This window comes from Aulostomus chinensis, chromosome 1 (assembly GCF_037954235.1).
Source record: "Aulostomus chinensis isolate RoL2024-O1b breed Wild chromosome 1, RoL_Achi_v1.0, whole genome shotgun sequence".
Taxonomy (NCBI): domain Eukaryota; kingdom Metazoa; phylum Chordata; class Actinopteri; order Syngnathiformes; family Aulostomidae; genus Aulostomus; species Aulostomus chinensis.
The window spans coordinates 24,150,178-24,167,638 of NC_141320.1; the positions used below are offsets into that span (position 1 = coordinate 24,150,178).

At 46.1% G+C, this 17,461-nt stretch overlaps 2 protein-coding genes across 2 annotated transcripts; both read left to right on the top strand.

Annotated features, from left to right (window-relative positions):
- Positions 1-4,643: 4,643 nt before the first annotated feature.
- On the top strand, positions 4,644-7,008 carry LOC147270847 (uncharacterized). Its single transcript, XM_086205470.1, has 5 exons — positions 4,644-4,780; positions 5,717-6,178; positions 6,287-6,390; positions 6,476-6,748; positions 6,868-7,008. The coding sequence occupies exons 2-5, from the start codon at positions 6,076-6,078 to the stop codon at positions 7,006-7,008; spliced, it is 621 nt and encodes a 206-aa protein (XP_086061596.1). The 5' UTR covers positions 4,644-4,780; positions 5,717-6,075.
- A 69-nt stretch (positions 7,009-7,077) lies between these two features.
- On the top strand, positions 7,078-17,184 carry LOC147270848 (uncharacterized). Its single transcript, XM_086201272.1, is given in 7 exon segments — positions 7,078-7,140; positions 7,254-7,469; positions 7,579-7,713; positions 7,809-7,877; positions 7,989-8,054; positions 8,166-15,638; positions 15,640-17,184. Coding segments are annotated over 7 exon segments (8,532 nt in total). The 5' UTR covers positions 7,078-7,089; the 3' UTR covers positions 16,162-17,184.
- The last annotated feature ends 277 nt before the right edge of the window (positions 17,185-17,461 follow it).

Below are 17,461 nucleotides of genomic sequence, written 5' to 3' on the forward strand. Positions count from 1 at the left end.
GGCTCGTATCTCCTAAACTACAAGGCCTAGGGATTTGCCGATTACACCGTTGGATTCGGGCCGGCGATCCGGCCGCGGTTAGGCGGGGGCTCAGGCCCTAACAACGCTGCTTGCAGCTTTAATTATTATTATTATTATTCTTTCTTTTTCCGCCGCCACTTTAACGCTTAATTTGACCCCCTGAACATGCATGAAATTCGCTGAAATTTTGCACACACGTCCGGTCTGGCAAAAAATTTTATATTTAAAAAAAAAATTTCGCAAAAACTCAATAGCGCCACCTAGGGAACCAAAAAACTCGCAAAAAATTGGGAGCCCTATAACTGCTAACACGAATGTCCCACAGACATGGGACCAACACCGTTGGAATCGTCTCAGCAAGACGAACAATTCATACACTCTGACCTCTCACCTATCTACAACACAATGTCCACAAATTGGACAAAACTGTCAAAATTTAGACTTTTTTTACTCCCGAACAAAATCTATCTCCTCCTAAACCGTAAATGGCATCGCTTCCAAACTTTCACACATTACTCTCCCAACTGTGCTGATTAAAAGTTCAGTAAGAATAATATACTACGCGCTCGGTTTGGATTTTATAAGCCGTCAAAGTCGGGGAGACACATTTCACGCTTACAATGGAAGTCAATGGGGTGGCCGTGTCCTCTCATTGTACATACTCTCGAACAAACGCTTGTCACGTCTACACTGAAACTCTCACAGCTTCACAAAACACACCACTGGATTCCTCAGAAAAATCTCTACAAAAATATGGAATTATATTTCACTTCCAAGCAAGAAATGCAGAGTTATTTGCTTTTCACACACTAAAAATGTACACTTTTTAGCTGCTCTCCACTCAGGCACAGATGGCAGAGATTTGTTTACTGTAGTCATGGAAACCACAATTGGAGGGTCTCTGCCCTCATGTACATACTCTCAAACAAACACTTGTAGCTTCTAAACTAAAACACTCACACCTTCAAAAAGCACACCATTGAATTCCTGACAAAAAACTCTACGCACTGATGTCTTTACATTCCACTTTTGACCAACATATGCTGAGTTATGACTGTGTTTGTCAGTAAAACTGCCAAATCCTCCTCAGCTCTCCACTCTGACACAGATGGCAGAGAGCGAGCAGAGAAGGGAGGGGCTCTTAAAGGGCCAGCTCTCAGCTCTGCAGTCACACTGTGCAGCGAACTGAGGCTCGTATCTCCTAAACTACAAGGCCTAGGGATTTGCCGATTACACCGTTGGATTGGGGCCGGCGATCCGGCCGCGGTTAGGCGGGGGCTCAGGCCCTAACAACGCTGCTTGCAGCTTTAATTAGGGCCTGAGCCAGAAGGTACTTCTGGGCGAAGACCCTATTATGTTTCGAAGTCAGAGAGACACGAAGTCAGCGCTAAAAGCAGTAAAAATACACACTTAGGAGCATCACAGGCCTCTAAAAACATCACAGGGGGGTCCGGGGGGGGACGGGGGGTGAGGTCCCCCATTGAAACCAATGGTGGCAAAAATTATATCTGAAATTGCTCCGTTTTATTAGGGCCTGAGCCAGAAGGTACTTCTGGGCGAAGACCCTATTATGTTTCGAAGTCAGAGAGACACGAAGTCAGCGCTAAAAGCAGTAAAAAAACACACTTAGGAGCATCACAGGCCTCTAAAAACATCACAGGGGGGTCCGGGGGGGGGACGGGGGGTGAGGTCCCCCATTGAAACCAATGGTGGCAAAAATTTTATCTGAAATTGCAAAGTTTTTCCTATTATTATTATTATTAGGGCCTGAGCCAGAAGGTACTTCTGGGCGAAGACCCTATTATGTTTCGAAGTCAGAGAGACACGAAGTCAGCGCTAAAAGCAGTAAAAAAACACACTTAGGAGCATCACAGGCCTCTAAAAACATCACAGGAGGGTCCGGGGGGGGACAGGGGGGTGAGGTCCCCCATTGAAACCAATGGTGGCAAAAATTATATCTGAAATTGCTTCGTTTTTTAGGGCCTGAGCCAGAAGGTACTTCTGGCGAAGACCCTATTATGTTTGCTCGGCAGAGCAACACATTAGCAGCACTAAAAACACTAAAAACACACACTAAACAGTGTCCCAGGCCCCCCCAACACCCATGAGGCAACTGGGCCAGACGGCCCGGAGCCAGTTTTCACATACACACCCATTCAAAACCTGGTATTATACTGTTCTTGCTCTCAATGAGTGCGCGCTATATGCGCATAATGCGCATAACGCGCATAATCTAATTTGACCCCCTGAACATGCATGAAATTCGCTGAATTTCGGCACAATCGTTCGGTATGTCTCAACATTCACTAATCAAAAACAAAAACGCCACAAAAGTCTATAGCGCCACCTAGGGAGCCACACAAAAAAAAGATAATTTTTTTTAATTTCGCGCGCTATAACTCCTCACACAAAACTCCCACAGACATGGGACCAACACCGTTGGACTCGTCTCATCAAGACGAACAATTCTTACACTCTGACCCCTCACCTATCTCCAACAGAATGTCCACAAATTGGACAAAACTGTCAAAATCAGGACTTTTTTTACTCCCCGAACAAAATCTATCTCCTCCTAAACCGTAAATGCCAGGGCTTCCAAACTTTCACACATTACTCTCCCAACTGTGCTGATTAAAAGTTCAGTAAGAATAATATACTACGCGCTCGGTTCCCATTTTATAAGCCGTCAAAGTCGGGGAGACACGTTTCACGCTTACAATGGAAGTCAATGGGGAGGCCGTGTCCTCTCATGATACATACTCTCGAACAAATGCTTCTCACGTCTATACCATACATCGCACAGCTTTTAAAAACATATCACTGTATTCCTGACAAAAATCCCTACAAAAATATGGTATTTTGTGTTACTTTCGACCAACGTAGGCCGAGTTATTCAGCTTTTACACACTACATTTCTCTTAATCCTCCACTCTCTCCACTCTAGCACAGATCAAAGAAAGTGCAGCGGGGGAGGGGTTCTTAAAGGGCCAGCTGGCAGCTCTGCTCTCAGCTCTGACAGAGATGGCAGAGATTTGTTTACTGTAGTCATGGAAACCACAATTGGAGCTTCTCTGCCCTCATGTACATACTCTCAAACAAACACTTGTAGCTTCTAAACTAAAACACTCACACCTTCAGAAAACACACCATTCAATTCCTGAGAAAAAACTCTACGAACTGATGTCTTTACATTACACTTTTGACCAACATATGCAGAGTTATGACTGTGTTTGTCAGTAAAACTGCCAAATCCTCCTCTGCTCTCCACTCTGACAGAGATGGCAGAGAGCGAGCAGAGAAGGGAGGGGCTCTTAAAGGGCCGGCTCTCAGCTCTGCACTCACACTGTGCAGCGCACTGAGGCTCGTATCTCCTAAACTACAAGGCCGAGGGATTTGCCGATTACACCGTTGGATTGGGGCCGGTGTCAAGGACGCGGCCGTAGGCCGCGCGGGGGCTCAGGCCCTAACAACGCTGCTTGCAGCTTTAATTTCTTATTATTATTCTTTGTTTCATCCGGGAATCTTTAACGCTTAATTTGACCCCCTGAACATGCATGAAATTCGCTGAAATTTTGCACACACGTCCGGTCCGGCGAAAAATTTGATATTTAAAAAAAAAATTTCGCCAAAACTCAATAGCGCCACCTAGGGAGACAAAAAACTCGCAAAAAATTTGGAGCGCTATAACTGCTTGCACGAATGTCCCACAGACACGGGACCAACACCGTTGCACTCGTCTCATCAAGATGAAAATTTCATACGCTCTGACCTCTCACCTATCTACAACACAATGTCCACAAATTGGACAAAACTGTCAAAATGAGGACTTTTGCTCCTCCCCGAACAAAATCTATCTCCTCCTAAACCGTAAATGGCATCGCTTCCAAACTTTCACACATTACTCTCCCAACTGTGCTGATTAAAAGTTCAGTAAGAATAATATACTACGCGCTCGGTTTGGATTTTATAAGCCGTCAAAGTCGGGGAGACACGTTTCACGCTTACAATGGAAGTCAATGGGGTGGCCGTGTCCTCTCATGGTACATACTCTCGAACAAACGCTTGTCACGTCTACACTGAAACTCTCACAGCTTCACAAAACACACCACTGGATTCCTCAGAAAAATCTCTACAAAAATATGGAATTATATTCCACTTCCAAGCAACAAATGAAGAGTTATTTGCTTTTCACACACTAAAAATGTACACTTTTCAGCTGCTCTCCACTCCTGCACAGATGGCAGAGATTTGTTTACTGTAGTCATGGAAACCACAATTGGAGCTTCTCTGCCCTCATGGTACATATTCTCAAACAAACACTTGTAGCTTCAAAACTAAAAGACTCACACCTTCAAAAAGCACACCATTGAATTCCTGAGAAAAAACTCTACGCACTGATGTCTTTACATTACACTTTTGACCAACATATGCTGAGTTATGACTGTGTTTCACAGTAAAAGTGGCAAAATCCTCCTCTGCTCTCCACTCTGACACAGACGGCAGAGAGAGAGCAGAGAAGGGAGGGGCTCTCACACCCTAGCAACAAGGCTCTGTGAAGTCTCAGCTCTCCCCTCAATGGTCAGATCTGACAGCTCTCTACCAATCAGTTGCTGTGCTACAATGCACTTCATGACGTGTCCTCATGCCACCTCTCTGCCAATCCCTTGCTGTGCCACTCTGTACTCCGTGACGTCTCTTCATAGGAGCTCATAAAACCTGACTGCTTCGTCGCCATTTTCTCCTGCTCGTCCGACCGGAGGTGAGTGCTGCTGTCTCATTTGCATGATTTCTTGTTACTTACAGCCATGTTTCAAATGCTCATTTTTGCTTCATTCTGTTACGGGACACCGTATTTCCCCTACTACCATGTACCCCGTAAACGCCGCTACATCCGCACCTCAGCCATTCCGCCTCACCTTGACGAACTTGTTAGGTCCTCGGGTCTATTTCGCCTCTTCTCCACCGCTACCTTCACACCTCTACCGACTTGCCTTACCACCACGAAGTCGCCAGGTTCGGGCGTCTGCCCTTTAAACTCACCACCACATAGCCGCTATCTCTTCGCCTCAACGCAACTATGCTGCTACCGCCGCCATTTCGCGTCACTGAGACGAGGCCGCTAGCTCCGCCATTTCGCGTCTCCACAGGAGGCTGCTAGCTCCGCCATTTCGCGTCTCCACAGGAGGCCGCTAGCTCCGCCATTTCGCGTCTCGAGACGAGGCCGCTAGCTCCGCCATTTCACCTGGCCTCGACTAGGCCCCTCGCCTCCGCCATTTCGTGTCGCTGCACGAAATCAATGCCATTTCGCCTCACCGCCAGGAACTGCTACCTTGTCCCTTTTACTTAATCATTTCACATGACTAACAGCTTCTTATGTTACTGTATCCATTTAACCATTTTTTAAAATTTATATCATACTTCTGATGTTTTTGAGTTGTTTAATGATTTTCTCTCTATATTGTATAACAGTGAATTATATTATACATACTTATATCGTTTCACACTGTCAATCACTACAAATAATTATTACACACGTTCATTAATGCCGTCATTTCACATGAATAATAGCTTTATATAGATTATGTCTGAAGGTGTGTATGTATGTTTATAGGTGTGTGTTTATCTGTATATCTTGTATGTCTATATGTGTGTATATAAAACAATACTTTGTAACACCGTCATGTCTACCTTACAGATTACCTGCTTGTAACTTGCTGGTCTGCTACATCTCGTATATCAACAACTACTCTTCCAGACTACTCTCATCTGCAAACTCAACACATACTTACATACTCACTTCATTTACTCAAACGCATAACTTTTGCATACTTTAACAACTCTACATTCGTTCACATAGACACACACACACACACACACACACACACACACACACTACTTTTACACATTGCCCATCTCCTACTGCCAAGGTAAGTTGCAATTTTTAATTACCTCACTTTAGAAGTGAACATCTCTCCCGTTTGTGAGTACAAATAGCATAATATAGTCTCATGCTTTCATTGTGAACGATCAAACAATATACATTCTCTTTTATAGATGCCCCGTGCGAAGGCCCACCGGCGTGCCCAGGCGACCAAGCGGAGGATGGCGGAGAGGCAGCCTTGGATCCCTGGGCCACCTATCCCCGAGTTTGTTGCTCGTATGTATTACCTATTCTTTAAATACCTTGCCGCTCCCACTTAAACACTTGCCACAAAAAAACATGTCAGCCATGACCTCACATTCTTCTACATCTCCATCCTAACAGGGCGCGGTACCGGACACCGCCATCGCGTGCGGAGATGGCAAACTTCACTCTACACCAACCACTCCGTGAAGCTTGTCACTCCTGCTCAGTCCCCGGGCCAGAAGGTACTGATCTTTTTCATTCTACATTATTGCATGCATCTACGCACTCATCCTTGCTGTCTGTTCTAAACATGTGCTTCTGTGACAGATGGTGTTCGTCCTCGGAGACTCCCACCTGCGTGCCATCGTCGACGGGTTCGTGAGTATGCCGCAAGGTTCTCTCACTTTTGGCTTCTTATCCGTTCCAGGTGGAGCCGCCTCTGACCTCAGGACCGAGGTCATGCATGCTACCCTCCCCTGGACCCCGGACTTGGTGTGCGTGGGGGCCCCCAGCAACAACCTCACAGCCAGCAGGACTGTTGGTGAGGCGGCGTTGGACTTCCGTGCTCTCCTGACCACAGTCAGCAGCCTCTGGCCGACGGTGAGCTTCTGTTTGTTATATACTGTTACTATTATGTCTTCCCTCCTACACAGTCACACTTTTTAGTTATGTCATTATTTACAATCATATAAGACATTTATTTCATTTCGCCCTTCAAGGTGTTAGTGATGGATTTCCCTCCACGCTTAACCATCGATCCGGCCTTGCAGGACCTGCTACGTCAGGAATACCGCCGTGTCACAGCGCGCATGGGTATGTCACTCTTCACGTCTCCTTGTTACATCACATTCATACTTTGACGTTCTATTATTTTATGCACATTACACCATTACCATAGATATTTATGCCGTCTACATCTTCCAGGTATTCCATACGTGTCTATGGCGGAGCACCTCCCAGTCCATCGGTTGGAGCTGTGGTGCCACGACGGTGTAAGTACAGCACAGTGTTGTTAATTTCACATGTGACATGCTTTACTTTCCCTCTTGTTCCATGCTACTTGACCCTACGCCATTAAAGTCTACTTTGTTTTGCTGTCTTTCAGGTTCACCTCAGCGACTCCGATGGCATGCCGGTTGTGGTGGACCTGCTGTGGAACGCCGCGGTCCATCAGCTCGCCCCCCCTCCACCACAGCCCACCGTGTCACCCCGCACATCGCCGCGTGTGAGGGTGTCTCCCAGGGTGATCGTGACGGGACACGTTCCTGTGCCTCGTCGTCGTGACCCCCGGGAGTGGACCGTCGTTGGACGGGCATGCGCGGTAATGTATTTCACTATTATATTATCTAAATGCACATTTCTTAAATCTTCTTGTTATGAACAACAACTAATATTTGTGCTCCTTTCCCTCTTTGCTTTCTACTTGAAAGACTGGTACACCTCCGGCCCGACAGTCTCCCATCCCGTCCAACCCGGTGTGGTTCAGCAGTGACATGCTGGATGCCATGGAGAAGGTTTCACCTTCTTCTGGCTCTGGCTGCACTGCTGCTCCACCAGCTGGCCAGGTAACTATATACCACTCATTACATCTACTGTTGAAAGCCTACATGCATATCAGATGTTCTAATAAAAAAAAAAAAAAAATCTCTTCTTCTTTCAGCCTTCCCCTGGGCACGGGAAGCGCCAGCGACAACGTGTTGCCTCAAAGCCCAAAGGAGGAAAGCGACAGGTTGGTGTTTTTATATTTTCTTCCAACAACTGCAATATAACTTATACCTGCATTTTGACTTACACCTTTCAATCCACTTCTTTTGTACTTACTCTCGTTTTCTTTATTTAGGTGCTGGCAACACCACCTGCCCATCTGACCGTGTCCGCCTCCAAGCCCCGTCCAGCAGCGCAGCAGGTTTGCCTGCCTTTAATTACATACAGTTTACTTCTTGTGGCTCATTCAAATCACCAACATTTCCTCTCCTACTTCATTTACATTTTACATTCTCTTTTCATTTTCTATCAGGTGGAGGCGGCAGCCAAGGCGTGCGTGGAGGAGTCTGCGGTGCCACTGTCTGCTGCCGTGGTGCCAGAGGGTCTGAGGAGGGAGGTTGCCGCAGCTTGCCCGGCCTTGCTGACGGAATCGACTGTCCAGGAGCCGACGCAGACAACGCACACGCCCAGCAAAGCTAAGTCTGACTTTTTCATGTTCTCTTTGCGTGATATAAGAGCAGCTAAAGCAGATTCCAATGGCAATGATGTGGCAATGGTGGCTCCTAATAGCAGAGGGATTAAGATATGTAAGGTTGTGAAGGGCTCATTTCACCAGGGACATGAGCAGTTTAAGTATGGAGGACTGCAGTGTATGGCTATTGCTTTGGTCAGCTTAGCCAAACACACTTTCAGCAGTGTGTTCTCCTGGAAGAGGTGTGATCTGGATCAGGTCTTATTGGAGGGTGATGAGTTATACACCTTCCTGCGTGACAGTGGCTCTTTTACACATCCCTCAAATCTGCTATCTGTTCCTGATTTACCGCAGCAGTTGGAAGTTGATGGACAGATATGCAGCTTCCATTTTGGGGATGTACTGTTGGGGGAAGTTGGTGTGACTGAAGGGGAACTGGTGGACTTTGGTGTCTTTATCAGTCTGCGTGATGGACTGGCCAGGATCTTCAGTGAGTACAGCACATGTCTTATGACACTGTGTGGGAACACCACTTCCATCATCCATCAGGATGGACAGTTTGCTGTTGTTGACAGTCACTCACGTAACTATAGTGGCTTGTCACATTGCCGTGGTACCAGTGTGGTTCTGCATTTTGCATGTGTTGATGACCTGCACCACTACATCTGCTGTTTGGCTGAGAGTCTCAGTTCAAACCAGAAACTTTTTGAACTCTGTGGTGTTGTTGTGTGTCCGGATGTGATTCCAGTTCCATCTGGAGAGAGTTGTTTGGTTGAATCAAGTGAAGCGAGACAGTCTGCTTTTATTGCCGAAACAGTACATGATGACGTCAACATCTCTGAAGGTGTTCTTCCCGTACCTCCAAGTCTGGCCATGTCTAACATTGCTGACCAGACTCCATCTTGTAATGTCAGTGCTGCGTTACACAAAGAACCACATGGTATTCACGGCATAAAGCGCAAAATTTCTCCTGACACCCATGTGTCAAAGAAATTAAAAACGCTTGAAGACTGTACGCTTAACACAGATGTACAAATTATTAGCACGGTCACTAATGACACGCTGCTGTTTTGTCCTCTCGGTGTACGTAATTGTCAGGTTTTGTGTCAAAAATTAAACATTGGCTTTGACAAGTTCAATCCTCCACTCTCCACAGAAGTTGGATTGATTGGTCCTCCATGTAAGAATGAGAGGATCGTTGCTGATGGGAACTGCTTTTTCAGGGCCATCTCTCAGGCAGTGAGTGGCTCACAGAAGCACCATCGGAAGATTAGGTCAGCAGTTTGTAAAGAGCTGGAGAGAAATGCTCAGAAATATGTCTCTCTTTTGAGAGGACAGTATTCTTCTGTGTCACAGTACCTCCAGCAGTCCAGGATGAAATATGTTAACACTTGGGCCACAGAGGTGGAGATACAGGTCACGGCTGATTTCTTAGGAGTTAGTGTTTTTACTTTTCTGGATGGACGTTGGATTAAGTATAGCAGTACCGGTGACCTTTTGCACTCGCAGTGCATTTATGTACAAAACATCCTGGACAGGCATTTTGAGAATGTGGTCTGTGTGTTAAAGCCGGGACAACAGACGTGTTATGGTTATTGTAAAGTTGAGGATGTGAGCACTTACACCTTGAGGACTACAATTCAGAATGTTTTGGACACGAAATCCATAGGATGTACCTTTCCATTTGTAGTTTCAGACAAAGGTCTTGACACTGAGAAGGTTGTGCCAGATACTCTGATAGATGTTAATACTACCCCTCAAATATCCAAATATTTGACAGAAAAGAGAAGGAGACAAAAAAAAATCCTAAGGGACAAAATAAACTTGACTTACAAAAAATCTTATTCTGACAACGTTTTCTATAGACAGAGGAAAAATTTACTGAGTCGAATTAAGTATCACACGCTATTGGAATATAAACAGAATGTAAAACAAAAGAGTAGAACGAGGAGTACTACACACTACAAGCAAAACACCCAGCATACAAAGAAAGTGAAGGACAAAAGTAAAGCTTACAGTTTTGTAAAATATCGACTAAACATAAAGCACAGACAGCATGTGAAATCAAAAAGTGTGGAAAAATATAAACACAATGTCCACCATCGACAGGCAGTTAAATCCAGAAGTGTAGCCAAATATAAAGCTAATATCCAACATAGACAGCAAGTTAGAGCAAGGAGCGTTCAAAAATACAGAGAAGACATTCTACATAGACAACATGTTAAAGACAGGAGTTTCATTAAATATAAAGAGAATATTCTGCATAGACATACAGTTAGAGCCAGGAGTAGCCATCATATGAAGACAAAGTATCATCACAGTCCACAAGTTAAGCAGAAACTTATTGCTACGGTTAGACAGAGTAGAAAGGAAACAGCTGTAAAGTGTCAAGACTTCAACTTTGTCATGGAACAATTCTTGGAAAAGGTTAGAGACGGCCCTGAGTTCATTTGTTGTGTGTGTCATCGGTTGTTGTTCAGAACTCAGGTGCTGGGTTGTAGCTATGAAATGTACGCTGGAAATTCTGCTAGAGTTGCGGTTGCTAACCGATGCATAAGTGACACGTATTTGCACAGGTGTGGTAGTGATTGTGTTGTGCCTTGTGGGTTGGCAGCTTGTAGAGGGGAACTTTGGATCTGCCATACGTGTCACAGTAAAATTTCCAAAGGGCAGATTCCAGCTGAGTGTTGGGTCAACAACCTGACACCTGATCCCATTCCGCCGGAACTGGGATGCTTAAATAGCTTGGAGCAACACTTGATTGCGCTGCATATTCCGTTCATGAAATTGTTGGCATTGCCCAAAGGGGGGCAGAACGGAGTACATGGGCCGGTAACATGCGTTCCGGCTAATGTCGTGCAGACAACCAATGTGTTGCCTAGGACTAGCGTGGAAGGGTCCATGATGCAGGTCAAACTTAAGCGCAAGTTGACCTACAAAGGCCATTATCGATATCAGTTTGTCGATAGTACACGAGTAAGACAGGCGCTGCACTTTTTAAAAAGGAATAATCCTTTTTACAAGGACATTGACTTCAATGAGGATTGGGTCAATGACTTTTGTCGCCAGGACGATGGCGAGACTGAGGAGGTTCAGTCTGACGGTGAGGACGGAGCTGTCGTAGATGGGGCAGAGTCTTGTGAGCAGAAGAAGGTCGTTTCAGAGGGTGCGGTGACAGCTCCGTCAGGTGGTCAAGACGACGTGATAGATGATTCAACAGAAATAATACAAGATGAACTGTTGCATGACAGACAGCAGCACTGCATGTTTCAGGACACTTGTCTTATGCCTGTTGATATTGGTCAGGAAGCATTAGACCAGTATTTCGAGGACATAATCAACGTGGCGCCTGCGGAAGGGAATAGTCCAGTTAGGCTGCTTTCTGACCAGACGAACGAGGCCAAGTGTTTCCCCGTCTTGTTTCCTCTGGGTAGGAAAACATTTCACGACGGGCGCTCGCAAGCGTTGACTTTGACGCGGTACTTCAACAACCGGATTATGCATGCGGATGGCCGCTATTCCGGCAACGTTGAGTACATTTTCTTCAGTCAGTACATGTCTGAGGCTGAGCAAGTGTCCTCTAAAGTTTCCGTGGCAGGGCGTAAGGGTAGGGCAGGTCAGAAGTCCCAGAAGGTTAGCGCAGCGATGCTGATGAACGAGGACACTTTGAAGCAGATGTTGCAGGTCGACGAGGGCTTCAGATTTCTGAAGCCCATTCGAGGAACGCCTGCCTTTTGGCAGTCGGTTCAAAAGGACCTGTTAGCATGCGTCCGTCAGTTGGGGATTCCGACGTGGTTCTGTTCGTTTTCGTCTGCTGATCTGCGCTGGCAGAATCTTCTGACCAGTATCCTGAAGCAGGAGGGCAGAACGCAGACGGTAGAGGATTTGGAGTGGGCAGACAGGTGCGAGCTGTTGCGGAGGAACCCCGTGACAGCCGCGAGGATGTTTGATTACAGGTGGCATTGTTTCTTGAACGAGGTTCTCAAGTCTCCTTCACAACCAATTGGCAAAATCACAGATTACTTTTATAGGGTAGAATTTCAGCAGCGCGGCTCCCCTCATGTCCACTGTCTGTTTTGGATTGAGGGGGCTCCCCAAATTGATAAGAACACAGATGAGGAGGTGGTGGCATTTATTGACCAATATGTCACCTGCGACTTAAACCCTGACGATGACACGTTATCGGCTATCGTGGCATCGGTTCAAGCCCACTCCAGGCGACACACCAAATCCTGTTTGAAACACGGAACGTGTCGCTTCCATTTCCCAAAAGTTGTTTCGGCCCGGACTTTTGTTTGTAAAACGGAAATTAAAACCTGTACCTGTGATCCGAAGGCCAGAGAGAATCCTCAGTCAACAAGCGTGCCGGTCTGTAATTGTTTCCAAGACACGAATCCCATTAATAAGGAGACGGCACACGCCATTTTGAAAGCCGTGAAGAAGGCTGTTAAAAAAGCGGACGCAGGAGAAGTGGCCTACGCTAGTGTGGACCACTTGTTCCAGACTCTGGGCATTAATCAGGACATTTTTGAGCTGGCTTATAAGCGCCTGCACACAAAGACTAGGGTAGTCTATAAAAGAGGGGTAAAGGACGTCTGGGTGAACCAGTATAATAAGAAATTGTTGAAGTGCTGGAATGCTAACATGGACATTAGCTTTGTCACCGATGCCTATGCAGTAATCATTTACATCATTTCGTATATAACCAAAGCCGAGAGAGAAATTGGGCTTTTATTGGCCAACGCACAAAAAGAAGCATCCAAACAATCAAATCTCTCTGCTAGAGAGGCTTTGAAAAAATTAGGAAGTGTGTATTTGCACAACAGGGACGTTTGTGCCCAGGAGTCGGTGTACAGGCTAACGAACATGCATCTGAGGGAGTGTTCCAGGAAGGTTGTTTTTGTGCCAACAGGGGCAAATGTAGTTAGGATGAGTTTACCCCTCAGTGTGTTGAGGCAGAAAGCCGCTTGTGGTGACATGAGGTCAGAGGATATGTGGATGCCGAATATCGTTGATAGGTATAGGAGCAGGCCAGATGACCAGGTGTTTGACGACATGTGTATGGCTACGTTTGCGTCTGAGTATCGACTTCTCAGCAATAATGAAAAGTCCAAGAACATGATTCAACTGAAGAATGGACTTGGCTTCATCTTGAGGAGAACGCGGTCTCAGTTCGCTGTTGTGCGCTACATGCGCTTCGACTTAGAAAAACAGGAGGAAGCACACTATCAGAGTCTGCTTCAGATGTATCTCCATTACAGAATTGACGCAGATCTGAAACCTGAGGGGTTTCATCTGTTCAGTCAGTTCTATAAGGATGGAGAGGTTAGGTTTAGGGACGGTTCGGTGAAGTCGGTGCAAAGCGTCGTTGATGAGAACAGGGCCAGGTTTGAGGTCGATTGTCCTGAGTTGGATCACGCTGAGGAGATTGCTCAGCAAGGTCAGGTCGATGAGGATGTTTGGGGGGAGCTCTGTCCTGAGCTGGAAGCGGAACGCCTCGAGTGTTTAGAGGAAATGAAAGAGCAAAGGCAAGGCGAAAATGCTGATGAGCATTTGGCCGACGCCTTACAAAATGTTCCCGATTTGGCGGCTGCCAAACCAAAAACAGATGTGTTTTTGGAGAGGAACAGGAGCATTTTGCCCAGAAGTGACGGCTTGGCCTTAGTTAGGTCTCTGAACGAGACGCAAATGGCTGTCTTCAACAAAGTTAGACAGTGGTGTCTGCAGAAGGCCATGGGTAAGAACCCAGAGCCTCTGCATGTGTTTTTGACAGGCGGTGCAGGGACGGGGAAAAGTCACTTAATTAGGGCCATTCAGTACGAGGCCGGGAGACTGCTGGCAACACTTTGTCATCAACCAGATAGCATTTCGGTTCTGTTAATGGCCTCCACGGGCATAGCTGCATACACTTTAAATGCAGCAACAATTCATCACTCGCTGAGTATTGGCACACACTCCAGCTTGCCTTACACACCCTTGGGAGAAGACAAACTGAACTCTCTAAGGGCCACATTTAGAGACCTCCAAATTGTCATCATTGATGAGATTAGCATGGTTGATCACAATCTGTTGGCATACGTTCACGGCAGGTTGAGGCAGTTAAAACAGACCGGTGACTTTTCCCCATTTGGTAATGTTAGCGTCATAGCCGTCGGTGACTTCTACCAGTTGCCTCCCGTTAAAGGGAAGCCGCTGTACGCTGGTCAGGTTGGTGTGGACCTGTGGTGCCACTTTAGCGTGGTGGAGCTGACTACTGTCGTCAGACAGAAGGACAGCTCCTTTGCTGAGATGTTGAACAGGCTTCGGGTGCGTTCCAAGAAAACCCCCATGTTAGACGGCGACGTCCAAATTTTGAAATCGCGAGAGACAGGGGAAGATAGCTCGGCCTTGCATATTTTCACCACAAATGTGCAAGTGGAAGAATTTAATTTGAACCAGTTGTTCCGCACGTGCCCAGATTACGTTGAAATTGACGCTAAAGACTTTACGCCGAACCGCAAAACCGGCAAATTGGAACCTGGAATCATTAGCAAGGGGCAGGGCACGTGTTTGGAATCTAAATTGTGTTTGGCCAAAAACGCCAGAGTCATGCTCTGTCGTAACGTCGACGTCCAGGACGGTCTGGTCAATGGCGCGTGTGGCACTGTCAGCTACATTGAATTTGGCCCCGACCCCACATTTCCTCTGAGAATTTACGTCAAGTTCGATGACGACAATATTGGCAGACAGAGGAGGACAGAGCGTCCACACGCAGCAGTAGAATACAGGCATTCTACTGCTATTGAACCAGACAGGGAGAAGACCAGGAAGCGCGGTTGTGTGCGGGTGCAGTTTCCCCTCAGGCTAGCGTGGGCTTGTACAGTCCACAAAGTACAGGGGTTGACTGTAGACCAGGCTGTTGTGTCTTTAAAGAAGGTATTTGCACCTGGGCAGGCGTATGTAGCTCTCAGTCGTGTTAGGGCCTTGTCGGGACTGATCATCAAGGACTTTGAAGAGAAAGCCATTTACTGCAAGGACACCATTAAGGAGGCCATAGCTAGCATGCCTCCATTTTTGATTGAGCAGCCTTCATCAAATACACAGTTCGCGGTGTATTTGATGAACGTACAAAGTTTAAGTCGCCACCTGCTAGACTTGGTGTCCTGCACGCAGCATTTGCAGCTTAACTGCATTGCTGTCACAGAAACATGGCTCACTGCACAGTCCTCATTGGACTGTGTGCAAATCTCTGGCTACGATTTCCACAGTCGTCCTCGGTCTCTGTGTTACAGCGCCGCTGACCCCACATTCTCCAAATTCCAGCAGTTAGAACGCGGGTGGCGTCGGCCTGTATAGTTTAACCCATTCGGACATCGACATTCTGCAGGTACCCGATTTCAATCTGGAGTGCTTGGTGTGCCTGCACAAAAAATTGAGCATTTCCCTGGCCGTCATTTACCGTCCACCAGCGTATCCAAATTTGCTGTTCAAAGGCAATGTGGGGAGGTTGCTTGACTGGTTAACTCCGACAAGTAACACTGTTGTAGTCATGGGAGACTTTAACGAGAACATTTTGAAAGGGTCATCAATTTGTAAATTTATGGAAGAAAAAGGGTTCACCCAACACGTGACACAAGAGACCACAGAAAAGGGGACGCTAATTGACCACGTTTACGTTAAAACGTCACAGTACGACGTGGAATGTGCAGTCTGGCCAGCCTACTTCAGCGATCACGAAGGGATCCTGTGTAGGTTTTCTGTTTCAGATGATCAGGGGGAGTTAGATGACCTCGCCAGTTTGTTTAGCTTGGATGACTTTGAGGATTTCCAGGGCGATTCTGACCACCAGGATGACTGAGTGTCAAAGCTACATGGCTGTCCCAGGTCAAATACTAGCCTCATGTCAGCTCAGTTGGCTCTGTGTGTGCTGGTAGGACAAGTTGACTCGGACCTGTTGTTGATAGGAAGCCTGGCATGATTGTTGGCATTTGTTAGTGTAGAAAGTCCCACTCCACCTCTCTGTGCCCTTTTTAATCTTTTAACTTTTTTAACCTTTTTAACTTTGGCTATTTATTCTGTGCATGTCTTGACATGCACGGTTTTTAAGGTATTTATTCATGTATTTATTATTAACTTATTCCACTGTCACGCACTGCACTTACTGCAGTTTTGTAGTGACTATGAGTTGGTAGTTTAGCTCCACGAATCATGGTTCCACTGGTGCTGCGTGACAATCATGGGTCACAGCACGATGTTGTTGTTGATATTTATAGTTGTTGTAGTTGATATTTATAGTTGTTTGTTATTTATAGTTGTTGTGAGTCACTGTCTGTCACATTATTGCTGTTGGTCTCTTATAAATGTTTTATAAATGTATTCTGTATGTATTTTTGCCTGTTGTCTCTCCTCTCAGCCCCCTCCCTCTTTGTCTCTCTCTCTCTCTGTATCTCCTCTTCTCCCACTGCCCCCGCCCCTCACCCCCAAGTCTATCTCCCCTCTCCACCCCAGCCCCATCTCTCTCCCTCTCCCTCTCAACCCCAACCGGTCCAGGCAGGTGGCCGCCCACTTTGAGCCTGGTTCTGCCTGAGGTTTCTTCCTGTAAAAGGGAGTTTTTCCTCACCACCGTCGCCAAGTGCTTGCTCATGTGGGAATGTTGGGTTTCTTTCACTAAACTTGTAAATAGTTTGTTCATTGAACCCCAACGGGGAGAAATTTCATTTAAGTTCTAAATTACTTTCATTAATTATGTTCACTGTATGTTCTAAATGCATTTTTATTTGACTTCAGATTTATAATTTACACTTTGTTACACATGCAGTGACTGTTTCTGATTGACCTTTTGTTCAAATTAATCAGTTAATAAATTCCCATGTTCACCACAGCTGATGTCTGTCTTTTATTGTCACAATAACTGTACATGGACAATGAATGTTGAACTTTCTAATCCAGTCAAATGTCCTGTTTTCAATGCTGTATTTTGCCACATTCATGCTTGATGATATTCAGCAACTTAACTGGAAGAACCACAGTAAAGTGACAGCCAACAGGTAGCACAGACAATGATGAACACAAGGGTCAATATGAAGCTGTCACATCTGCAGTCACACTTTGGGTCCAACTGGAGCTTCTACCTCCTCAACTTCAACTGTCACCACTTT